Source organism: Heptranchias perlo, chromosome 27 (genome assembly GCF_035084215.1).
Source record: "Heptranchias perlo isolate sHepPer1 chromosome 27, sHepPer1.hap1, whole genome shotgun sequence".
Taxonomy (NCBI): domain Eukaryota; kingdom Metazoa; phylum Chordata; class Chondrichthyes; order Hexanchiformes; family Hexanchidae; genus Heptranchias; species Heptranchias perlo.
In genome coordinates, this window is record NC_090351.1 from 3,866,096 (window position 1) to 3,892,242 (window position 26,147).

Sequence of the window (26,147 nt, forward strand, 5' to 3'; positions counted from 1 at the left end):
CCTCAACAGGACTGGGATCAATGTCCTCATGGGGAGATTCACTCGTGCTGTGGGGGAGGGTTTAAACTAATTTGGCAGGGGGATGGGCACCAGGATGTAGCAATAGAAAGGAGAAACAAGGTGCACAAAGGATTGGGAGAGACAGATAGCACTAGAGTAAGAAATGGTACAGTATTAGGTGGGCTCAGACTAAGAGAGAATACGAGAAGGTTTAAGATAGGTTTGGAAGCATGTGTGTAAACGCACAAAGCGTGGTAAATAAGGTTGGTGAGCTGCAGGCGCAAATCGCCACACGGGAATATGATGTTGTGGTGATAACGGAGACCTGGCTCAAAAAAGGGCAGGATTGGGTACTAAATATTCCTGGATACAAGGTGTTCAGGAAAGATAGGGAAGGAAAAAATGGAGGGAGGGGTTGGCAGTATTGATTAAGGAGAATATTGCAGTGCTAGAGAGAGAGGATGTCCTGGAGGGGTCAAGGACAGAATCTATTTGGTTAGAGTTAAGAAGCAATAGGAGGTGCCATTACACTACTGGGTATATTCTATAGGCCACCAACTAGTGGGAAGGATACAAAAAGCAAATCTGCAGGGAAATTACAGAGAGGTATAAGAACTATAGAGTAGTGATAATGGGGGACATCAACTATCCTCATAGAGACTGGGATAGTAATAGTGTAAAGGGCAAAGAGGGGGAGGAATTTCTGAAATGTGTTCAGGAGAACTTTCTTGATCAGTATGTTTCCGGCCCTACGAGGAACGAGGCATTGCTGGATCTGGTTCTGGGGAATGAGGTGGGCCAAGTGGAGCAAGTGTCAGTGGGGGAACATTTAAGGAACAATGATCATTGTATCATAAGGTTTAGATTAGTAATGAAAAAGGACAAGGAGCAATCTAGAGTAAAAATATTTAATTGGAGGAGGGCTGATTTCAGTGGGTTGAGAACGGATCTGGCCCGGGTAAATTGGAATCAAAGATTGGCAGGCAAAACTAATCGAACAATGGGTGGCCTTTAAAAAGGAGATGGTTCGGGTACAGTCTCGGTACATTCCCACGAGGGGGAAAGGTAGGGCAACTAAAACCAGAGCTCCCAGGGTGGCGAAAGAGATGGAGAGTAAGATGAAGCAGAAAAAGGGGGCGTATGACAGATGTCAGTTTAATAATAATAGATGAAATTTAGCACAGAGCAATATGAAGTGATACATTTTGGCAGAAAGAATGAGGAGAGGCAATATAAACTAGAGGGCACAATTCTAAAAGGGGTACAGGAACAGAGAGATCTGGGGGTATATGTGCACAAATCTTTGAAGGTGACAGGGCCGGTTGAGAAAGTGATTAAAAAAGCTCATGGGATCCTGGGCTTTATAAATAGAGGCATAGAGTACAAAAGTAAGGAAGTTATGATGATCCTTTATAAAACACTGGTTCGGCCACAACTGGAGTATTGTGTCCAGTTCTGGGCATCGCACTTTAGGAAGGATGTGAAGGCCTTAGAGAGGGTGCAGAAAAGATTTACTGGAATGGTTCCAGGGATGAGGGACTTCAGTTACGTGGATAGACTGGAGAAGCTGGGGTTGTTCTCCTTAGAGCAGAGATGGTTGAGAGGAGATTTGATAGAGGTATTCAAAATAACGAAGGATTTAAATAAAGTAAAGAGAAACTGTTCCCATTGGTGGAAGGGTCGAGAACCAGAAGATACAGATATAAGGTGATTGGCAAAAGTACCAAAGGCGACATGAGGAAAATCTTTTTTACGCAGCGAGTAGTTATGATCTGGAATGCACTGCCTGAAAAGGCGGTGGAAGCAAATTCAATCGTGGCTTTCAAAAAGGAATTGGGTAAATACTTGAAGGGAAAAAATTTGCAGGGCTACAGGAAAAGAGTGGGGCAATGGGACTAGCTGGATTGATCTTACAAAGAGCAGGCATGGGCTCGATGGACCGAATGGCCTCCCTTCTATGGTGTATCAATTCTATGATTCTATGAAATTGTGAACATCAGTGGTCCCAGCACCGATTCCTGTGGAACACCACTTCCCACCTTTTGCCAGTCTGAGTAGCTACCCTTAACCTCTATTCTCTCTTTTCCGTTTTGTAGCTAACTTGCTATCCATTCTGCTACCTGTCCCCTGACTCCACATGCTCTGACCTTAGCCATGAGTCTACAATGCGGTACCTTATCGAAGGCCTTTTGGAAATCCAAAATATATTACATCTATATTACCCATGTCTACTCTTTCTGTTACTTCTTCAAAGAATTCAACAAGGTCGGTCAAGCATGACTTTCCCTTCTGAAATCCGTGCTGACTATCTTTATTATATTTTTGTTCTCTAGATGTTTTTCTATTACATCTTTGAATAAAGATTCATTATCTTTCCTACCACTAACTGGTCAACAGTTCCCTGGACTTGTTCTATCTCCCTTTTTAAATATAGGAATAACATTAGCTGTCCGCCAGTCCTCTGGCACTATTCCCCGTTCTAGTCATTTTTTATATATATGTAATAGTGCCTCTGTTATCTCCTTCCTAATTTCAATTAATATTCGCGGATGCAATCCATCCGGGCCAGGGGTCTTTTCCTCCCTAAGTTTTATTAGTTTATCAATTATCTCCCCCTTTCTATCTTAAATGTTTTAATATCTTTTTCGATCTCTTCTTCTAATGTCCTGCCCACCTTGTTAGTCTCCCAGGTAAATAAGGAGGCAAAGTAACTATTCAATATTTCTGACATTTTACTTTCATTACCTGTGAGTTTATCCTGTGCATCCCTTAGTGGCCCTGTCCCTATTCTGACTTTCCTTTTGTTATTTATGTGTCAGTAGAATACTTTACTATTTCTTTTTATATTCCTTGACAGTTTAATTTCATAGTTCCTCTTTGCTTTCCTAATTGTTTTTTTCCTTCTTCCCTAACCTCTTTGTATTCCCTTTTGCCATCCTCTCCTTTATTATTTATGTGCTTAGAGTATGCCTTTTTCTTTAGTTCCAATTTTACCCTTATCTCTTTATTCATCCATGTGTTTCATTGGCTAGTTTGTTCTTGCTTTTTTAGAGGACATTATTTTTCCTGAACTCTATTGATCACCGTTTTAAATATGACCCACTGCTGTTCTATTTCTTTGCCTGTCAATTTTTTTCCAGTCTACCTGCCTTAGTTCCATTCTCATCCCCTCAAAATTAGCTTTTTTTCCAATCTATTACTTTGGTCTTTGTATTACTTATGTCTTTCTCAATCATTATTTTAAACTTTATATTATGATCGCTATTGCCTAGATGTTCCTCTACGCTTACTTCTCTTATCCATTGTGGTTCATTTCCCATTATTAAATCTAGCAGTGATTCCTCTCTTGTTGGGCTTCTCACATACGGGGTAAGAAAGGAGCCCTGTACACAATGTAAAAACTCCATTCTCCTTTCCCCTTTCCCTACCTCTTCTTGCAGTTTATTTGAGGGTAGTTGAAATCTCCCATGATTATTATTCAATGTTTTTTTACTAATTTTATAGATTTGTCGACATATTTCATCCTCCACATCCCTTCCACTATTAGGTGGTCTGTAGAATATACTTATTAGCGTGATCTTTCCCTTCTCATCCTTTGTCTCAATCAATATGGATTCTGTTTCTATCTTAATCTTACTTATGTCCCTTTTTTCTATTGCCATTACGTTGTCTCTAATTAGTACAGCTACACCACCCCCTTCTTCCTTCCCTGTCCTTTCTAAATACATGATATCCTGCAATATTTAACTGCCAATCCTGATCCTTATGTAGCCATGTTTCAGTTATCCCGACCACATCTGGCTCATCGCTATGAATTATTGCCTCCAGATCCCCCTTTTTGTTTCGGATGCTGTGCACGTTGCTTTACAGGAAATTTAAGTTGTTTTTAGTAATTGTTTCCCTCCCTTTGTTTTTAACAGTCATTTTGTACTTATGTTCGAGAACTGTATTTGTTCCCTGACTATTTATGTTACTCTTATTCCTTAACTTGGTCTGATCTTTACTCTATTTCCTATTTCTTTTTTCTTCAGACTTCTGTTGTCTTCCCCAGATCCCTCCCCCCATCTTACTACTTTAAAGTCCCAGTGACAGACCTATTTATCCTTTCCGCAAGGACACTGGTCCCATTCCGGTTCAGGTGGAGCCTGTGCCAATGGTACAGCTCCTCCTGTCCCTGTATGATTCACTCCGTGTTTTAATATATGACTCACTCCATATCTAACCTGTGCTGTACCTGCCCTGGGAGTGTTTGATGGGACAGTGTAGAGGGAGCTTTACTCTGTATCTAACCCGTGCTGTACCTGCCCTGGGAGTGTTTGATGGGACAGTGTAGAGGGAGCTTTACTCTGTATCTAACCTGTGCTGTACCTGCCCTGGGAGTGTTTGATGGGACAGTGTAGAGGGAGCTTTACTCTGTATCTAACCTGTGCTGTACCTGCCCTGACAGTGTTTAATGGGACAGCGTAGAGGGAGCTTTACTCTGTATCTAACCCGTGCTGTACCTGCCCTGGGAGTGTTTAATGGGACAGCGTAGAGGGAGCTTTACTCTGTATCTAACCTGTGCTGTACCTGCCCTGACAGTGTTTATAGGACAGCGTAGAGGGAGCTTTACTCTGTATCTAACCTGTGCTGTACCTGCCCTGGGAGTGTTTGATAGGACAGTGTAGAGGGAGCTTTACTCTGTATCTAACCCGTGCTGTACCTGCCCTGGGAGTGTTTGATGGGACAGTGTAGAGGGAGCTTTACTCTGTATCTAACCCGTGCTGTACCTGCCCTGGGAGTGTTTGATAGGACAGTGTAGAGGGAGCTTTACTCTGTATCTAACCCGTGCTGTACCTGCCCTGGGAGTGTTTGATGGGACAGTGTAGAGGGAGCTTTACTCTGTATCTAACCCGTGCTGTACCTGCCCTGGGAGTGTTTGATAGGACAGTGTAGAGGGAGCTTTACTCTGTATCTAACCCGTGCTGTACCTGCCCTGGGAGTGTTTGATGGGACAGTGTAGAGGGAGCTTTACTCTGTATCTAACCCGTGCTGTACCTGCCCTGGGAGTGTTTGATGGGACAGTGTAGAGGGAGCTTTACTCTGTATCTAACCTGTGCTGTACCTGCCCTGACAGTGTTTGATGGGACAGTGTAGAGGGAGCTTTACTCTGTATCTAACCCGTGCTGTACCTGCCCTGGGAGTGTTTGATGGGACAGTGTAGAGGGAGCTTTACTCTGTATCTAACCTGTGCTGTACCTGCCCTGACAGTGTTTGATGGGACAGTGTAGAGGGAGCTTTACTCTGTATCTAACCCGTGCTGTACCTGCCCTGGGAGTGTTTGATGGGACAGTGTAGAGGGAGCTTTACTCTGTATCTAACCTGTGCTGTACCTGCCCTGGGAGTGTTTGATAGGACAGTGTAGAGGAAGCTTTACTCTGTATCTAACCCGTGCTGTACCTGCCCTGGGAGTGTTTGATGGGACAGTGTAGAGGGAGCTTTACTCTGTATCTAACCTGTGCTGTACCTGCCCTGGGAGTGTTTGATGGGACAGTGTAGAGGGAGCTTTACTCTGTATCTAACTCGTGCTGTACCTGCCATGGGAGTGTTTGATAGGACAGTGTAGAGGAAGCTTTACTCTGTATCTAACCCGTGCTGTACCTGCCCTGGGAGTGTTTGATGGGACAGTGTAGAGGGAGCTTTACTCTGTATCTAACCCGTGCTGTACCTGCCCTGGGAGTGTTTGATGGGACAGTGCAGAGGGAGCTTTACTCTGTATCTAACCCGTGCTGTACCTGCCCTGGGAGTGTTTGATGGGACAGTGTAGAGGGAGCTTTACTCTGTATCTAACCTGTGCTGTACCTGCCCTGGCAGTGTTTGATGGGACAGTGTAGAGGGAGCTTTACTCTGTATCTAACCCGTGCTGTACCTGCCCTGGGAGTGTTTGATGGGACAGTGTATAGGGAGCTTTACTCTGTATCTAACCCATGCTGTAACTGCCCTGGGAGTGTTTGATGGGACAGTGTAGAGGGAGCTTTACTCTGTATCTAACCCGTGCTGTACCTGCCCTGGGAGTGTTTGATGGGACAGTGTAGAGGGAGATTCACTCCATATCTAACCTGTGCTGTACCTGCCCTGGGAGTGTTTGATAGGACAGTGTAGAGGAAGCTTTACTCTGTATCTAACCCGTGCTGTACCTGCCCTGGGAGTGTTTGATGGGACAGTGTAGAGGGAGCTTTACTCTGTATCTAACCTGTGCTGTACCTGCCCTGACAGTGTTTGATGGGACAGTGTAGAGGGAGCTTTACTCTGTATCTAACTCGTGCTGTACCTGCCATGGGAGTGTTTGATGGGACAGTGTAGAGGGAGCTTTACTCTGTATCTAACCCGTGCTGTACCTGCCCTGGGAGTGTTTGATGGGACAGTGCAGAGGGAGCTTTACTCTGTATCTAACCCGTGCTGTACCTGCCCTGGGAGTGTTTGATGGGACAGTGTAGAGGGAGCTTTACTCTGTATCTAACCTGTGCTGTACCTGCCCTGGCAGTGTTTGATGGGACAGTGTAGAGGGAGCTTTACTCTGTATCTAACCCGTGCTGTACCTGCCCTGGGAGTGTTTGATGGGACAGTGTATAGGGAGCTTTACTCTGTATCTAACCCATGCTGTAACTGCCCTGGGAGTGTTTGATGGGACAGTGTAGAGGGAGCTTTACTCTGTATCTAACCCGTGCTGTACCTGCCCTGGGAGTGTTTGGTGGGACAGTGTAGAGGGAGCTTTACTCTGTATCTAACCCGTGCTGTACCTGCCCTGGGAGTGTTTGGTGGGACAGTGTAGAGGGAGCTTTACTCTGTATCTAACCCGTGCTGTACCTGCCCTGGGAGTGTTTGATGGGACAGTGTAGAGGGAGCTTTGCTCTGTATCTAACCCAGGTCTATACCTGACTGGGAGTGTTTGATGGGAAATATAAGGGGGTGATTTTTCTCTCCCAGTGGGGATCGATGCATCTTTTTGAAATTGTTGTTTATTCCATGAGCATTGCTCTCTGCTCATGCTGCCAGAATCACCCTGGAATATAAAAGCCAAGAGGTGATGATGAGCCTACATAACACCTTTAATAAGGCCTCAGTTAGGGTGGTGTAGTGTGTGCAATATTGGACTCCATACTGTAGGAAGGATTTGGAGGTTTTAGAAAGGATAGCATGTAGATTCACGAGGATACTGCCTGGTTTGGGGAACTACAAACACAAAGATAGGCTTGAAAACTGGGGTCTTTTTATGTCAAGAGCGAGGAGCATATGGGCCGATATAAAAGTAGTCTTTAAAATTCTGAAAGGAGGGACAGGGTAGATAGATGCAGGTTGTTTCCAGGAGTTGAGGGGTCTGGAATGAGGGGCCAGAGATATAAGATTAAATGTAAGAGATTTAGCACAGAGAGCGAGAAACCTCTTCACACAGAGAGTTGTGAGGCTGCGGAATTCACTCCCAGGGTTAGTGGTCGAGGCAGAAACTGTAACAACATTCAGATTAGATTGGAGAGGGGGATGAAGGAAAGGGGGTTGAAGGGATATGGGAACGGGGGGGGGGGGGGTAAATGTGATTGGGACTACTTGCTCATGTGGAGGGTAAACACCTACATGGACTAGGTGGGCCGAATGGCCTGTTTCCGTGTTGTAATTCTATGCATTTCTACAGTTTTGGTGAAATGGTTCATCGGACAGTTTAAACCTGATTAAATCACCCACACCCGGCCAGGCTGACGGAGTATCGCCCCTACAAACACTTGGACTGTGGCTGTAGAACAAACGCATTCCCCTTTAAATAGTTTTGCGCTGCTTTAAATGACGCACTACTGTCATACCTACTGTGGCAGTTAGCCCGTGCTGGAAATGACCATGACAGAAACACTGGATAAAGGACGTTTTTCCAGCGTTGGCTTTCCCAACGAACATGACGTTGTAGAGATGGTCGGGGTCCTTGGTCCTTTCCACCTGTGGAAGGAGGAGAGAGAACTGGTGAATGTGGGAACGCATTCAATGCACTGCGTGACCTTTAACGCACCGCCCACCATTGTAATTGGCTACAGCATCCCATCGCTCTACAAACTGTGATGTCAGGGTTACTGAGGGATCACACGGAGTCAACGCTTCAAGGAACTGAGTTCGAGTTCTCCACAGACTCTTGGTGATCCAGTCATAAAAGAAAGACTTGCATTCCCATAGTGCCTTTCACAACCTCAGGACGTCCCAAAGCAATTTACAGCCAATGAAGTAATTTTTGAAGTGCAGTTACTGTCGTAATGTAGGAAACACAGCAGCCAATTTGCGCACAGCAAGATCCCACAAACAGCAATTTGATAATGGCCAGATAATCTGTTTCAGTGATGTTGGTTGAGGGATAAATATTGGCCAGGAAACTGGGGAGAACTCCCCTGCTCATCTTTGAATAGTGCCATGGGATCTTTTACATCCAATTAAGAGGGCCTTAGTTTAACAACTCATTTGAAAGAGGGCACCTCCGACAATGCTGCACTCCCTCAGTACTGCACTGGAGTGTCAGCCTAGATTTTGTGTTCAAGTCCCTGGAGTGGGGTTTGAACCCACGACCTTCTGACTCAGAGATGAGAGTGTTACCCACTGAGCCACGGCTCATCGAGGTCAAACCGTTTACAGTTCCTGTATGACATTTCAAAATCCGTCATTCTAACGGTGGTCTGAGGCTGTTCATTTTACACCAGATATATCTCACACAGCCCTCCCACAAGGCCTTCCCGCTCAAGAACTGCCAACTTAGTGTCAAATTAGGGTCAAAACAAGTCCACTGAACTACTGCCTGACCCTTTGGCCAATGGGAACAGTTTCTCTCCATCCAGACCATTCATGACTTTAAATACATCTACCGAGTCTCCTCTCGACCTTCTATGATCCAAGGAACACCTCAGATCATTCTGTTCCTGAACCCCTTTTAGAATTGTACCCTTCAGTTCATACTGCCTCACCTCGTTCTTCCGACCGAAAATGTATCGTTTCACACTGCTCAAACTCACATCATATCACTTCATATAAAAGAGTTAAAGTCCATCGTTCTGAGTCTGATTCAAAGCCACATCCAAAAGATTAATGGACAGTGCAATAAACGACTGCAGTGAAGAGAGTGCTCAAAAAAGATATCGCCCGAAAACAAGAGAGCACCCTAAAACTAGACAGTGCCCGAAAACTAGACAGTGCCCGAAAACTAGACATTGCCCTAAAACAAGACATCGCCCTAAAACTAGACATTGCCCTAAAACAAGACAGTGCCCTAAAACTAGACAGTGCCCGAAAACAAGACAGTGCCCTAAAACAAGACAGCGCCCTAAAACAAGACAGCGCCCTAAAACAAGACAGCGCCCTAAAACAAGACAGCGCCCTAAAACAAGACAGCGCCCTAAAACAAGACATTGCTCCAAAACAAGACAGCGCCCTAAAACAAGACAGCGCCCTAAAACAAGACAGCGCCCTAAAACAAGACATTGCTCCAAAACAAGACAGTGCCCTAAAACAAGACATTGCCCTAAAACCAGACAGTGCCCTAAAACCAGACAGTGCCCTAAAACAAGACAGCGCCCTAAAACTAGACAGTGCCCTAAAACAAGACAGCGCCCTAAAACAAGACAGCGCCCTAAAACAAGACAGCGCCCTAAAACAAGACAGCGCCCTAAAACAAGACAGCGCCCTAAAACAAGACAGTGCCCTAAAACAAGACAGCGCCCTAAAACAAGACATTGCTCCAAAACAAGACAGTGCCCTAAAACAAGACATTGCCCTAAAACCAGACAGTGCCCTAAAACCAGACAGTGCCCTAAAACAAGACAGCGCCCTAAAACTAGACAGTGCCCTAAAACAAGACAGCGCCCTAAAACAAGACAGCGCCCTAAAACAAGACAGCGCCCTAAAACAAGACAGCGCCCTAAAACAAGACAGCGCCCTAAAACAAGACAGTGCCCTAAAACAAGACAGCGCCCTAAAACAAGACAGCGCCCTAAAACAAGACATTGCTCCAAAACAAGACAGTGCCCTAAAACAAGACATTGCTCCAAAACAAGACAGTGCCCTAAAACAAGACAGTGCCCTAACCAGACACAGTGTGCTAAAACTGGAGTGTGTTAACTCTGGTCTCTGGTTGGCACACTGTCTGGAGATAGCACCCTTGCATGGGTTGGTACAAATTTGTTTTCATTCTCAGCTGCAATCCTGACCGATTTCAGGCAATATTGTGGAGGAGAATCCAGCCCAATCTCACACAGGTGGTTTAAGAGGATTTCAATCTTAAATTAACTCTTAATCTTAAATTAAGATCCTGCTGCTTTGTATCAGGGCCCTTTAAACCACAGGTGCTTCAGATTAATACCTGAAAGAAGTCATTTTTTTGATCAGTTTTGGAACTTGAATTTTATAAAGTCCATATTCTTTGGCATTTATAAATATAGATATATGTGTATCATTGGTGTCAATGGGCTGTCATTGGACGTTACATACCTGTGCACATTTTGTACTTGTATCATTTTTGTAAATCCTACCAGAACTGAGAGGTTATCCCTATCAGGAAAGATTGAACAGGCAGGGGCTCTTTTCTCTAGAAAACAGAATAGGGTCGACATAGAGAAGATGTTTCCACTTGTGGGGGGAGTCCAAAACTAGGAGCTATAAATATAAGATAGTCATTAATAAATCCAATAGGCAATTCAGGAGAAACCTCTTTGACCAGAGAGAGGTTAGAATGGGGAACTTGCCACCACAAGGAATAGTTAAGGTGAACAACATGGATGCATTTAAGGGGAAGCTAGATAAACACATGAGGGAGAAAGGAATAGAAGGATATACTGATAGGGTGGGATGAAGTAGGGAAGGAGGAGACTCGTGAGGAGCATAAACGCCAGCATAGATCAGTAGGGCCGAATGGCCTATATCCACGCTGTAAATTCTATGTAATTCTAGGCAACCCCAGACAATATGCTAACTCTAGACATTGTGCTAACCCATTGTACTGGACAGTGTGCTAATCCTGGACAGTGTGCTAATCCTGGACAGTGTGCTAATCCTGGACAGTGTGCTAACGCTGGACAGTGTGCTAATCCTGGACAGTGCGCTAATCCTGGACAGTGTGCTAATCCTGGACAGTGTGCTAATCCTGGACAGTGTGCTAAAGTTGGACAGTGTGCTAATCCTGGACAGTGTGCTAATCCTGGACAGTGTGCTAAAGTTGGACAGTGTGCTAACGCTGGACAGTGTGCTAACGCTGGACAGTGTGCTAATCCTGGACAGTGTGCTAATCCTGGACAGTGTGCTAACGCTGGACAGTGTGCTAATACTGGACAGTGTGCTAACGCTGGACAGTGTGCTAATACTGGACAGTGTGCTAACGCTGGACAGTGTGCTAATCCTGGACAGTGTGCTAATCCTGGACAGTGTGCTAACGCTGGACAGTGTGCTAATCCTGGACAGTGTGCTAATCCTGGACAGTGCGCTAATCCTGGACAGTGCGCTAATCCTGGACAGTGTGCTAATGCTGGACAGTGTGCTAATCCTGGACAGTGTGCTAATGCTGGACAGTGTGCTAATGCTGGACAGTGTGCTAACGCTGGACAGTGCGCTAATCCTGGACAGTGTGCTAATCCTGGACAGTGTGCTAACCCTGGACAGTGTGCTAATCCTGGACAGTGTGCTAACCCTGGACAGTGCGCTAATCCTGGACAGTGTGCTAATCCTGGACAGTGTGCTAATCCTGGACAGTGTGCTAACCCTGGACAGTGTGCTAATCCTGGACAGTGTGCTAACCCTGGACAGTGTGCTAATCCTGGACAGTGTGCTAATCCTGGACAGTGTGCTAATCCTGGACAGTGTGCAAATGCTGGACAGTGTGCTAATCCTGGACAGTGTGCTAATCCTGGACAGTGTGCTAACGCTGGACAGTGTGCTAATCCTGGACAGTGCGCTAATCCTGGACAGTGTGCTAATCCTGGACAGTGCGCTAATCCTGGACAGTGTGCTAATCCTGGACAGTGTGCTAACGCTGGACAGTGTGCTAATCCTGGACAGTGCGATAATCCTGGACAGTGTGCTAATCCTGGACAGTGCGCTAATCCTGGACAGTGCGCTAATCCTGGACAGTGCGCTAATCCTGGACAGTGTGCTAATCCTGGACAGTGCACTAATCCTGGACAGTGTGCTAATCCTGGACAGTGCGCTAATGCTGGACAGTGTGCTAATCCTGGACAGTGTGCTAACGCTGGACAGTGTGCTAATCCTGGACAGTGCGCTAATCCTGGACAGTGTGCTAACGCTGGACAGTGTGCTAATCCTGGACAGTGTGCTAATCCTGGACAGTGCGCTAATCCTGGACAGTGCGCTAACGCTGGACAGTGTGCTAATCCTGGACAGTGTGCTAATCCTGGACAGTGTGCTAAAGTTGGACAGTGTGCTAACGCTGGACAGTGTGCTAACGCTGGACAGTGTGCTAATCCTGGACAGTGTGCTAACGCTGGACAGTGTGCTAATCCTGGACAGTGTGCTAATCCTGGACAGTGTGCTAATCCTGGACAGTGTGCTAACGCTGGACAGTGTGCTAATCCTGGACAGTGTGCTAATCCTGGACAGTGTGCTAATGCTGGACAGTGCGCTAATCCTGGACAGTGCGCTAATCCTGGACAGTGCGCTAATCCTGGACAGTGTGCTAATCCTGGACAGTGTGCTAATGCTGGACAGTGTGCTAATCCTGGACAGTGTGCTAACGCTGGACAGTGTGCTAATCCTGGACAGTGCGCTAATCCTGGACAGTGTGCTAACGCTGGACAGTGTGCTAATCCTGGACAGTGTGCTAATGCTGGACAGTGTGCTAATCCTGGACAGTGTGCTAACGCTGGACAGTGTGCTAATCCTGGACAGTGCGCTAATCCTGGACAGTGTGCTAACGCTGGACAGTGCGCTAATCCTGGACAGTGCGCTAATCCTGGACAGTGTGCTAATGCTGGACAGTGTGCTAATCCTGGACAGTGTGCTAACGCTGGACAGTGTGCTAATCCTGGACAGTGCGCTAATCCTGGACAGTGCGCTAATCCTGGACAGTGTGCTAACGCTGGACAGTGTGCTAATCCTGGACAGTGCGCTAATCCTGGACAGTTTGCTAACGCTGGACAGTGTGCTAATCCTGGACAGTGTGCTAACGCTGGACAGTGTGCTAATCCTGGACAGTGTGCTAATCCTGGACAGTGTGCTAATCCTGGACAATGTGCTAATCCTGGACAGTGTGCTAACGCTGGACAGTGTGCTAATCCTGGACAATGTGCTAATCCTGGACAGTGCGCTAACGCTGGACAGTGTGCTAATCCTGGACAGTGTGCTAACGCTGGACAGTGCGCTAATCCTGGACAGTGCGCTAATCCTGGACAGTGTGCTAATCCTGGACAGTGCGCTAACGCTGGACAGTGTGCTAATCCTGGACAGTGTGCTAACGCTGGACAGTGCGCTAATCCTGGACAGTGCGCTAATCCTGGACAGTGTGCTAACGCTGGACAGTGCGCTAACGCTGGACAGTGTGCTAATCCTGGACAGTGCGCTAATCCTGGACAGTGCGCTAATCCTGGACAGTGCGCTAATCCTGGACAGTGTGCTAACGCTGGACAGTGCGCTAACGCTGGACAGTGTGCTAATCCTGGACAGTGCGCTAATCCTGGACAGTGTGCTCATCCTGGACAGTGCGCTAATCCTGGACAGTGCGCTAATCCACTACACTAGGCACTGTTCTACCCTTAAACAGTGTGCTATCCAATCTGCCCACCAGACCTCACCAATCTGCCGACCTGAGAGCGCATGCACCAAGGTTCCCTGCTGATGCACTAGAGACCTTGGTGCAAGAGGTGGGCAGAAGGAGGGACATCCTAATTCCACAATGGGGGCAAGAGGCCCTCCAGACATATATCCAAAAGACAGTGGGAGGCAGCGGGGGATGAAGTCAATGCCAGGTGCACAGCATCATGAACATGGATGCAGTGCAGGAAGAAGTTCAATGCTTTGACATGAGTGGTCAAAGTGAGTGAGGTCAACTGTCAAGTGGTGTCTCCGACCAACTGCACCATGCACTACACCCCCATCACCCACATACCAACAAACTCTTCCAATCAGATGCTCCCTCTCACCTTTACACATTACCACTGTTTCAAGCCGCCCACCCACAACTCACAGGCCACACATACTGGCAGCTATTCAACCATGACAGTCACATCACCCAGATACACGTCCCGCTTTTTTGCAGGAGTAGGTGGCGCCTATCAGGAGGCAGCAAGTGGCAGTGGCCATTTAGCCCCTCGAGCCTGTTCCACCATTCAATGAGATCAGGGAGGACCTGTGACCTAACTCCATATACCCGTCTTAGCCCCATGTCCCTTAATACCCTTGGTTCACAGAAATCTATCAATCTCAGAGTTAACATTCACAAGTGAGCTCGAATCAACTGCCGTTTGCAGAAGAACGTTCCAAACATCTCCCACCCTTTGCGTGTAGAAGCATTTTCTAACTTCACTCCTGCACGTCCTGGCTCTAAATCTTAGGCCATGTCCCCACATCCTAGTATTGAAGTCTAGGAGACCTCCAAAAACAGTTACAAATGTCTCGGCGGCCAGAAGCAATAATCCAGCCACCAACCTGTAAATCCTGCTGGTGGGGGGTCCTCCAGGCACTCTAAGGCACGTTCAGATGGTCGGGGTTAAGACTGTGCATTGAGTTGAGTGTTAGACACCATTTTGGGACTTATCACTTTAAATCAGCATTGCACAATGATCGGACGCATTTTCTCCCTACTTTACATGATAACGGTGTTCGTTATTTGTGCCTGCGCTAAACCCTTTACCAAGATGGCGTCCAGCTCACGTCACGCGAGGAGCATGCGTGCGCATCCAAGACACCATCTTGGAAATCCGGGAGGCTGCGTAGCGCCAAAACAACGAGCGCTAGACGGCCCAATTTAGCACCCAGTATGTTTAATGCACGGCACTATGTAACACATGTTAAATTTAATCCCATGCCAATAATTATCAGGTCAATAATTATCTCTCAGCTGCATCAGTGGAAAGGATGTTCCAATTGGCACAGTGCCTCTGGGATAGGGAGGGGGGAAATTAGCCAGGATTCCTCCTCCTGATGCCAATCCCCAGCTACAAAGTGTAGGGGGTTTGGTGAGAACAGGACAGCATTCATTAGTGATGCCCCTCATGGTACAATAGCCGAGTAGAATTTCTCTCTTGGCTTATGAGCGTGTGGATGAGATCCTGGGGAACCAGCCATGGTGACAGTCTGTAGCTTCAGGAAGGGAGGGAAGAAACAGCATGAGAATTAGTTCTACAACTCGAGTCAGCTTAGACTTTCCAGCCCTCGAGGATTGTCCTGGAGTGTCCGCAAATTGAAGATTAACCTCCAGGACACTGCTGCGAGCAACTCGGGAGGAAAATCAAAGGGGAAAGAAGAAAACTGTGTGTTTTCTTGATTTTCTTTGAACGCTTTTGTTTATTAGTTATAAAAATATCGAACGTGGGAAAAAAGGCTGTTCTGACTGACAATCAAGAATCATCCAATCGGCTTTCAAATTGGTGTGGGAAGGTGGGGAGCTGTGAGGATGGGCGTGTTGATTGACCAAAGGCGGGAGCGTGGGGGAGGGGGCAGTTGAAGGTCGGAGATCATGTGATGAAACCAGGATTACTGGCAAACCTAAGTCAGCTCTCTCTACCCATTCTACGGTCCATCTCGCACAGCAGGCCAGGGGCTGAGGGAACGTTCATCCTCCACACGAGCCATTATCTCAAAAGAAATCCTTTGCCTTGCCCTCTCTGTCCATGTTAACTAACTCAGAGCTCAAGCTACCACACCTCGACTACAGACTCGGAAAGCTGAACCTCGAGTCCTCAGCTGGATGTCCTGCCCCTCAGAGCTGTGCCCCTCTCTAGAGAACCAGTTGCTGCAGGAATGAGGCCTTCCTGCTGGTCTAACAGTGGAGAAGCCTGGTCCCCAGGCCCACCTACCTCTTTGATTCTCTCCGCTGCTCCGTCTCTTGCTGAAGCTGCTGTCGTTTCCTCACAGCCTCCATCTCCATCACCGCCAGTCCCCACGGTCACTTCCTGACCTTCGACCCTCAGGTGAGGGAGCCCAGGATCCTCTCCCAGGGTCTCCGGTTTTCCCGATGTGTCGCGAGGCGCACGGCGTCGGATCGAGTGAACTCTCCGAAGTCTGGGGAGCAGGAATTACAGAGGGAGAACGGGATTACTTTGGGTTCAAAAGCAAAAAACAAAATAACTAAGTAAATCGGGAATAAAAATCTGGGACCAGTAAAAGTGACCATAAAGCTGTTGAATTATCACAAATACCCAACTGGTTCACTAGTATCCTTTAGGGAAGGAAACCTGCCGTCCTCACCCGGTCTGGCCAATACGTGACTCCAGTCCCACACCAAAGTAGTTAACTCTTAACTGCCTTGTGAAGTGGCCTTGCAAGTCCCTCAGTTGAATCAAACCGCAACAAAAAAGAATAAGAATAAAACCGGACGGACCACTCGGCTGTGGCCTAGGCATCGAATTCAGGCACAACAAAAGCCCACCAAGCCCAGTCGACCCTGCAAGGTCCTCCTCACTAACATCTGGCGACTTGTGCCAAAATTGGGAGAGCTGTCCCACAGACTAGTCAAGCAACAGCACTGACATAGCCATACTCACAGAATCATACCTTTCAGCCAACGTCCCAGACTCTTCCATCACCATCCCTGGGTATGTCCTGTCCCACCGGCAGGGCAGACCCACCAGAGGTGGCGGTACAGTGATATACAGTCAGGAGGGAGTGGCCCTGGGGGTCCTCAACATTGACTCTGGACCCCATGAAATCTCATGGCATCAGGTCAAACATGGGCAAGGAAACCTCCTGCTGATTACCACCTACCGTCCTCCCTCAGCTGATGAATCAGTCCTCCTCCATGTTGAGCACCACTTGGAGGAAGCACTGAGGGTAGCAAGGGCACAGAATGTACTCTGGGTGGGGGACTTCAATATCATCACCAAGAGTGGCTCGGTAGCACCACTACTGACCGAGCTGGCCGAGTCCTGAAGGTCATAGCTGCCAGACTGGGCCTGCGGCAGGTGGTGAGTGAACCAACACGAGGGGAAAAACCTGCTTGACCTCGTCCTCAACAATCTACCTGTCGCAAATGCATCTGTCCATGACAGTATTGGTAGGAGTGACCACCACACAGTCCTTGTGGAGATGAAGTCCCGCCTTTACACTGAGGACACCATCCAACGTGTTGTGTGGCACTACCACCGTGCGAAATGGGATAGATTCAGAACAGATCCAGCAGCTCAAAACTGGGCATCCATGAGGCGCTGTGGGCCATCAGCAGCAGCAGAATTGTATTCCAGCACAATCTATAATCAAATGGCCCGGCATATTCCTCACTCTACCATTACCAACAAGCTAGGGGATCAACCCTGGTTCAATGAGGAGTTTAGAAGAGCATGCCAGGAGCAGCAGCAGGCCTACCTAAAAATGAGATGCCAACCTGGTGATACGACAACTCAGACGATTCCACAACCAACGGATCAGATCAAAGCTCTGCAGTCCTGCCACATACAGTCGTGAATCGTGGTGGACAATTAAACAACTAACGAGAGGAGGAGGCTCTGTAAACATCCCCATCCTCAATGATGGCGGAGTCCAACACGTGAGTGCAAAAGACAAGGCTGAAGCGTTTGCAACCATTTTCAGCCAGAAGTGCCGAGTGGATGATCCATCTCGGCCTCCTCCCGATATCCCCACCATCACGGAAGCCAGTCTTCAGCCAATTTGATTCACTCCATGTGATATCAAGAAACGGCTGAGTGCACTGGATACAGCAAAGGCTATGGGCCTCGACAACATCCCAGCTGTAGTGCTGAAGACTTGTGCTCCAGAACTAGCTGCGCCTCTAGCCAAGCTGTTCCAGTACAGCTACAACACTGGCATCTACCCGACAATGTGGAAAATTGCCCAGGTATGTCCTGTCCACAAAAAGCAGGACAAATCCAATCCGGCCAATTACCGCCCCATCAGTCTACTCTCAATCATCAGCAAAGTGATGGAAGGTGTCGTCGACAGTGCTATCAAGCGGCACTTACTCACCAATAACCTGCTCACCGATGCTCAGTTTGGGTTCCGCCAGGACCACTCAGCTTCAGACCTCATTACAGCCTTGGCCCAAACATGGACAAAAGAGCTGAATTCCAGAGGTGAGGTGGGAGTGACTGCCCTTGACATCAAGGCAGCATTTGACCGAGTGTGGCACCAAGGAGCCCTAGTAAAATTGAAGTCAATGGGAATCAGGGGGAAAACTCTCCAGTGGCTGGAGTCATACCTAGCACAAAGGAAGAGGGTAGTGGTTGTTGGAGGCCAATCGTCTCAGCCCCAGGACATTGCTGCAGGAGTTCCTCAGGGCAGTGTCCTAGGCCCAACCATCTTCAGCTGCTTCATCAATGACCTTCCCTCCATCGTAAGGTCAGAAATGGGGATGTTCGCTGATGATTGCACAGTGTTCAGTTCCATTCACAACCCCTCAGGTAATGAAGCAGTCCGTGCCCGCATGCAACAAGACCTGGACAACATTCAGGCTTGGGCTGATAAGTGGCAAGTAACATTCATGCCAGACAAGTGCCAGGCAATGACCATCTCCAACAAGAGAGAGTCTAACCACCTCCCCTTGACATTCATCTGCGTTACTATCGCCAAATCCCCCACCATCAACGGTCACCATTGACCAGAAACTTAACTGGACCAGCCATGTAAATACTGTGGCTACAAGAGCAGGTCAGAGGCTGGGTATTCTGCGGCGAGTGACTCACCTCCTGACTCCCCAAAGCCTTTCCACCACCTACAAGGCACAAGTCAGGAGTGTGATGGAATACTCTCCACTTGCCTGGATGAGTGCAGCTCCAACAACACTCAAGAAGCTCGACACCATCCAGGACAAAGCAGCCCGCTTGATTGGCACCCCATCCACCACCCTAAACATTCACTCCCTTCACCACCGGCGCACCGTGGCTGCAGTGTGTACCATCCATGGGATGCACTGCAGCAACTCGCCAAGGCTTCTTCAACAGCACCTCCCAAACTCTAGAAGGACGAGAGCAGCAGGCACATGGGAACAGCACCACCTGCACGTTCCCCTCCAAGTCACACACCATCCCGACTTGGAAATATATCGCCGTTCCTTCATCGTCGCTGGGTCAGAATCCTGAAACTCCCTTCCTAACAGCACTGTGGGAGAACCTTCACCACACGGACTGCAGCGGTTCAAGAAAGCGGCTCACCACCACCTTCTCAAGGGGCAATCAGGGATGGGCAATAAATACTGGCCTCGCCAGCAACGCCCACATCCCGAGAATGAATAAAAAAACAAGTGAAGATGTAAAGAAAGTTAATCAAATACTCGAGGCCTGTTAAGGGTATTTCACCCTTTGCACTGACCCATGAGTTGGAAGGTCATGGCTGGCCCCCTCCCTCCCCACCCCCTGCAATCGTGGCTTCCTGAACGGGGGGTTCAGAATGACCCCAACCATGTACAATTCTGGGCATCCCACCATGAAAAAAAGACATGATAAAAGTGTAGAGGCTTTAAAGGAGAGGGGCAAGAGGAGTCCTGGGACTGAGGGCTGGTTCTAAGAAAAGGGGAGAGACTCCCTTTTAAATATCATCAAGGCGAGGGATATCAGTGCTGGGGGAATGGAACTCTTCCCATTTCAGGTACCCAAGCCCCGATTTTAACCTAACCCGCCCGGGGGGAACTGGGCACATAGGGTTCGGAGGGCCATTTTGCACCCCGACCGATTCTACGCTCCGTGGACTTCAATGGAAGGAAAAATTGGGCGGGGTGTAAATTGGTCGTCCAACCGTAACCCCCAATCCCCTGCTCCCACTGGGTGGGTTTGGTTAAAATGGGGGCTCTAGTGTTAGCACCAAGTGCTCGACAATTAGTATCAAACCAGAGACAGGTCTGTGCTGTGGGACCAGGCCCACTTGGAACTGGATTGAAACTGGTCAGACTCACTGGGGAGAAGAATACGGAGAGGGGACATCATCCAGGTGAGGTAGATGTAAGAAAGGTACTTGATCTGGCCACAGATCGAGAGGACATCAGGTAAAATGAATGATCCTCAAGGAACACTGGAGATTGGAAAAGGTTTAGTCCCGTGGAGGATGAGTGTGAACAGACTGTGGCCATGGAACTGTGGACTGTGTTTTGGAAATGAATTATAGGTGACAGGGACAGACTGAGCAGGTCAAATACTCCTGGGCCAATGTTAGTCCTGTGCTAGGGGAGACAGTGGGATTTGTAAAACATCTCATCACAACTCCCAAAGGAAAAATAAACTGTGTGCAGTGCAATGGAGGTTCACTAGATTAATTCCTGGGATGAGGGTGTTATCCTATGAGGAAAGAATGGGCCTATACTCTCTGGAGTTTAGAAGAATGAGAGGTGATCTCATTGAAACATGTAAGATTCTGAGAGGGATGACAGGGTAGATACTGAGAGGCTGTTTCCCCTGGCTGGAGAGTCGAGAACTAGAGGACATAGTCTCAGGATAAGGGGGTCATAGAAACATAGAAACATACAAAATAGGAGCAGGAGTAGGCCATTCGGCCCTTTGAACCTGCTGCACCATTCAATATGACCATGGCTGATCCTCTATCTCAATACCATGTTCCCGCTCTCTCCCCATACCCCTTGATGCCTTTTGTGTTTAGAAATCTATCTATCTCCTTCTTAAATATATTCAGTGACTTGGCCTCCACAGCCTTCTGTGGTAGAGAATTCCACAGGTTCACCACCCTCTGAGTGAAGAAATTTCTCCTCATCTCAGTCCTAAATGTCCTACCCCGTATCCTGAGATGGTGACCCCTTGTTCTGGACCCCCCAGCCAGGGGAAACATCCTCCCTGCATCCAGTCTGTCCAGGCCTGTCAGGATTTTATATGTTTCAATGAGATCCCCTCTCATTTTTCTAAACTCGAGTAAATACAGGCCGAGTCGACCCAATCTCTCCTCATACGACAGGCCTGCCATCCCAGGAATCAGTCTGGTGAACCTTCGCTGCACTCCCTCTATGGCAAGTATATCCTTTCTTAGGTAAGGAGACAAAACTGCACACAATACTCCAGGTGTGGTCTCACCGAGGCCCTGTATAACTGCAGTAAGATATCCTTGCTCCTGTATCAGTGTGAGGCTGGGCCCTGTATATTCACACTCTCCCTGTGTACACAGTGTGTGGGGTGTGTACAGGATCACGTACTGTATCAGTGTGAGGCTGGGCCTGTATACTCACACTCTCCCTGTGTACACAGTGTGTGGGGTGTGTCCAGGGTCACTTACCCATCTTTCTCCTCTCGTTGAGCTGCTTCTTCCTGTTGGACCACCAGCCGATCCTGGGCCTCCTGCAGCTCCTGTTGGATCTGCTCCAGCCGCGTCTCCTGCTCCCGATTGGTCAGTTTGAGCTTCTCGTTCTCAGTGCTGGTCTCGTCCTGTTTACTGCGCAGAGCAACAAGCTCCGCCTCCAACTGGGAGGGAGGGAATCAACAGGTAAAATCCAAACTGTGGGAACAGGCAGAGTGAGACTGAGTGACTGGGCCCCCCTTTATTACCATCAGTCCTTCTTCATTCAAAGAAGAATTTGGGATTAAGAAGCAGGATTTAAATTCCAGAATAGGTTTAGCGTGGATTGCTCCATGTGCAACACTCTGAAACATTTATAGCGTGTGTGTGAGAAATTTTAAGACTCTTTTGAAGTAGCGCCTTTAACGTAGTGAAACGGCCCAGTGGGCTTCACGTAATCGGACAGAAATTGAAAGCAAACCAAAGAAGCAGATATTAGGTGACCAAAAGCTTGTTCAAAGAGGAAGGTTTTAAGGAGGGACTTAAAGGAGGAGAGAGAGAGGCAGACAGGTTTAGGGAGGGAATTCCAGAGCTTAGGGCCTAGGCAGCTGAAGGCACGGCCGCCAATGGTGGAGCGATTAAAATCGGGGGATGCGCAAGAGGCAAGAATTGGAGGAGCGCAGAGATCTCGGAAGGTTGTAGGGCTGGAGGAGGTTACAGAGATAGGGAGGGGCGAGGCCATGGAGGGATTTGAGCAAACTGATGTGAATTTTAAAATTGAGGTGTTGACAGACCAGGAGCCAATGTAGGTCAGTGAGCACGGGGCTGATGGATGACCAGGACTTGGTGCGAGTTAGGATACGGGCAGCAGAGTTTTGGATGAGCTCAAGTTAATGGAGGGTGGAAGATGGGAGGCCGGCCAGGAGAGCGTTGGAATAGTCGAGGTAACGAAGGCATGGATAATCATCATGGATAAAGGGTATGGGGGCTGATCTTCCTCTGATTACGTGCCCTGGGGCAGCAGAGCAGGTCCTAATTTGAGCCCAGAGCAGACACAAGCATTTGGCCCCTTAGCGTGGCAGTGCCTCACTTTGCCCTGAGGAATCTGGGAGGACACTGAAATGGAGCGGGGCTCAGGACAGCTGGGCCTTGGGCAGTGCACTCAGGCCCGCTGAGGTCGGAGGGCCTGAGCAGGGGACGGGCAGCAAGTCTCTGGGCCTGGACAGACAGTAAGGCTGGGATTTTACACCCCCCCACCCCCCAGCGAGAATGGTGAGTGGGAGGGGTTAAAGTGTGAAAATTCTATCTCCTGGCGCCAACCTGGCCATGTTCCAAACTGAGTTTGGCTTTTCTGCTCGATGACCCCAGGGGTTCAGCCACAAGACCTGGAACAGATTCCATCAGGCTCACAATAACAGAAGTGAAACTCCAAGGTCACACCCAGGAACAGTTCCGTACATCACAGGGTCACACAGTCCGTGACCCAGGAACAGGTTACACAGGTCCCATCAACCAGCCCTCAGCTTCTCTCTTTCTTGGGTCCACTCAAACCCAATCCTACTCTCTCTCCCTCAGTGACTGTTGTACCCAGCCCTCTCTCACCTTCACCCCGCTCTACACTCGAGCTCCTTCGGGTCTTGGACGGTGCATATCTATGACCACGTCTTTACCAAGGATAAGCCCACTTGCTAGCGATTGGTTAACAGGTACCTTGCTTTGGGCTTCTAAAGCCGCTTTTGCTGAAGCTGCTGTCGTTTCCTCACAGCCCCCATCTCCATCACCGCCAGTCCCCACGGGAATTGTGACCCCCAATCCTACACTCAGTCTGGGACTGTCTTATCGGCCATTCTTCCGATTGGTCTTCCCTCGATATTCTTTGTTTTGATCTTTCCCTGATGGTGTCGCCAACACAAACTGAAGCTATAAACCATGTGACAGTCTCAGTCTGGTCCAGACAGGCTCGAGTACGACTGGGACCCTTCGCCCCTCTGATCTATGAGGAGATCTGAGTCTCTCTGTGGAGGCAGCAATGGGAGAACCAGTTGCTGCAGGAATGAGGCCTTCCTGCTGGTCTAACAGTGGAGAAGCCTGGTTCCCAGGCCCACCTACCTCTTTGATTCTCTCTGCTGCTCCGTCTCTTGCTGAAGCTGCTGTCGTTTCCTCACAGCCTCCATCTCCATCACCGCCAGTCCCCACGGTCACTTCCTGACCTTCGACCCTCAGGTGAGGTAGCCCAGGTTCCTCTCCCAGGATCTCCGGTTTTCCCGATGTGTCGCGAGGCGCACGGCGTCGGATCGAGTGAACTCTCCGAAGTCTGGGGAGCAGGAATTACAGAGGGAGAACGGGATTACTTTGGGTTCACCAGCAGTGACTGTAATCGGGCGATTGCTGCTGATCCCCAGCTCTGTGGGAGATAGAACGGAGATAAGGAACATTCCAGTAGAAATGGATCGATTAAACAGATGGGCCAAGGAATGGCAGGTGGGCCTGCTGGAGATATAAATGTAAGGTCATCCATATTGGAACGTCAAAGACATGCTCAGGACTACTAAGTAACTTACATTTTTTAATTAATTCTCAGGGCATCACTGGCACAGTTGACATTTATTACCCAGGTGGGTGACACTGGCAAGGCCACATTAATTGCCCATCCCTTGCCCTGAGGACATTAAGAGTCAACCATGGAGTGTGAGACTGGACTCACAGGTAGGCCAGACCAAGTAGGGGGCGATAGGTTCCCTTCCCAGAAGGACATTAGTGAATCAATTGAGTTTTTACAACAATCTGATGTCTTCATGATCATTTTATCTGGTGCCTGCCCACAAATCACCAGATTTATTAATGAATTCAATTTCCCAACTTGCCGTGGTGGGATTTGAACTCAGGAACTCTGGATTACTGGTCCAGTACCACAACCAGCGGGCTACCTTAGCACAGCCTCAGTATGACCCAGAGCAACTAACAGCCAGTGAATTGCTGCTGTTATATAGGAGGTGAAGGACATAGAAAAGGAGACAGACCTGGGTGTGCACATTGATCATTCACTCCTATCAGAGCCAATTAAGTTCTCGGAGAAAGGCTGTGGACAGTTAACGATGAGTTGAATCAGGTTTTAGAATGCTTGCACAGGTCAGGCATCACTTGGATCACAGTGTGGAACGTGGGGACCCACCGTCACAACGGATGTGACAAGTTCTCAGTGTTTACAGAAGGGCAACAAGAACAATTTGGTACAAGGTCCTGAGGACAGACTCGCAGGACTGGACACATCACTGAGGAAAAGGAGAGTAGGCGGGGGACATGATTCAGGTCCTCGAGGTGCTGGGAGGCCCAGATGAGGTAAATTGGATATTTCACTAACACAATGACAAAGAACCAAAGGACACAGGTAAAAAGAGTAAGCCTCAGGTGAGGCCACACATGAGAAAATTCTTTCTCCAATTCAGCAGTGGATGTGAAAGAGATTGGCAGAATAAACACTTAATGCCAAGTCTGTTGGTTCCTTCAAAATGAAGCTGGAGAAATAACTGATTGGGACCAGGAGTGGGGGCTCTAGGGAGAGGTACAGGTGGAGATGACTGTATCCTCCATGGTACAGCATGGTTCCTGTGCCCCTGGGGCATTGCAATCACTTACCCTTCCTTCTCCTCTTGTTCTCCCTCATTCTGATCCTGGGCCTCCTGCAGCTCCTGTTGGATCTGCTCCAGCCGCGTCTCCTGCTCCCGATTGGTCAGTTTGAGCTTCTCGTTCTCAGTGCTGGTCTCGTCCTGTTTACTGCGCAGAGCAACAAGCTCCGCCTCCAACTGGGAGGGAGGGAATCAACAGGCAAAGTCATTTCATTTCCAAAAAATAAACCATCGCCTGACTTGTGAGAGAAGGGAATTTAGCTGAAACATTTGAAAGATTTGATTAACGCGATATTCCATTTCCATCTTACAGGTTGACTTTTGCATCTTGTCATCTCCGATTCCACTGATCACCAATTCAGTCTGTAGTTGGGATCAGTTCACTCCTGGAATATTCTTACAAACTTATCTTGGAATAATTTCCCCAGCAAGCAGCAGTTACAATGCAAACTCCTCACCCCAAACCCCAGACTCAGTTTGGGATTGTCCAACCCCATTATTCTTAGACATTATCCAAGTATCAGCTATTCCTTCAATTGGTTTTTCATAGAATCATGCACCACAGAAGGAGGCCATTTGACCCATCGTGCCTGTGCTGGCTCTTTGAAAGAGTTTGCCAATTAGTCCCACGCCCCTGCTCTTCCCCATTGCCCTCCAAATTTTTCATTAAGTATTTATCCAATTCCCTTTTGAAAGTTATTATTGAATCCACTTCCACCGCCCTTTCAGGCAGTGCGTTCCAGATCAGAACAACTCGCTGCGTTAAAAAAAAAATTCTCCTCGTCTCAAGCTAAAGTTGAAGCTCATGGAATTGAGGACGAATTATTGACCTGATTAGGAAATTGGCTGAGCAGCAGGAGACAGAGAGTAGGGATAATGGACAGGAACTCAAATTGGCAGGATGTGACCAGTGGTGTCCCACAGGGATCTGTGTTGGGGCCTCAACTATTCACTGTTTTTATTAACGACTTAGATGACGGGATAGAGAGCCACATATCCAAGTTTACCGATGACACAAAGATAGGCAGCATTGTAAGCAGTGTAGATGGAAGAACAAAGATATTAATAAATTGTGAATGGGCAAAACTGTAGCAAATGGATTTCAATGTAGGCAAGTGTGAGGTCATCTACTTT

The 26,147-nt window shown here is 48.1% G+C and overlaps 1 protein-coding gene across 1 annotated transcript in view; it reads right to left on the reverse strand.

Annotated features, from left to right (window-relative positions):
* The window catches only part of LOC137344348 (uncharacterized), a 187,140-nt gene that overhangs the window by 53,905 nt on the left and 107,088 nt on the right, over window positions 1-26,147 (reverse strand). Inside the window, exons 38-42 of the mRNA XM_068007225.1 lie at window positions 25,024-25,190; window positions 23,497-23,701; window positions 21,388-21,572; window positions 16,023-16,227; window positions 7,836-7,965 (exon numbers count right to left, since the gene is read on the reverse strand). Of these exons, the coding sequence (XP_067863326.1) occupies window positions 7,836-7,965; window positions 16,023-16,227; window positions 21,388-21,572; window positions 23,497-23,701; window positions 25,024-25,190 (892 nt within the window). The remainder of the gene's footprint in view (window positions 1-7,835; window positions 7,966-16,022; window positions 16,228-21,387; window positions 21,573-23,496; window positions 23,702-25,023; window positions 25,191-26,147) is intronic.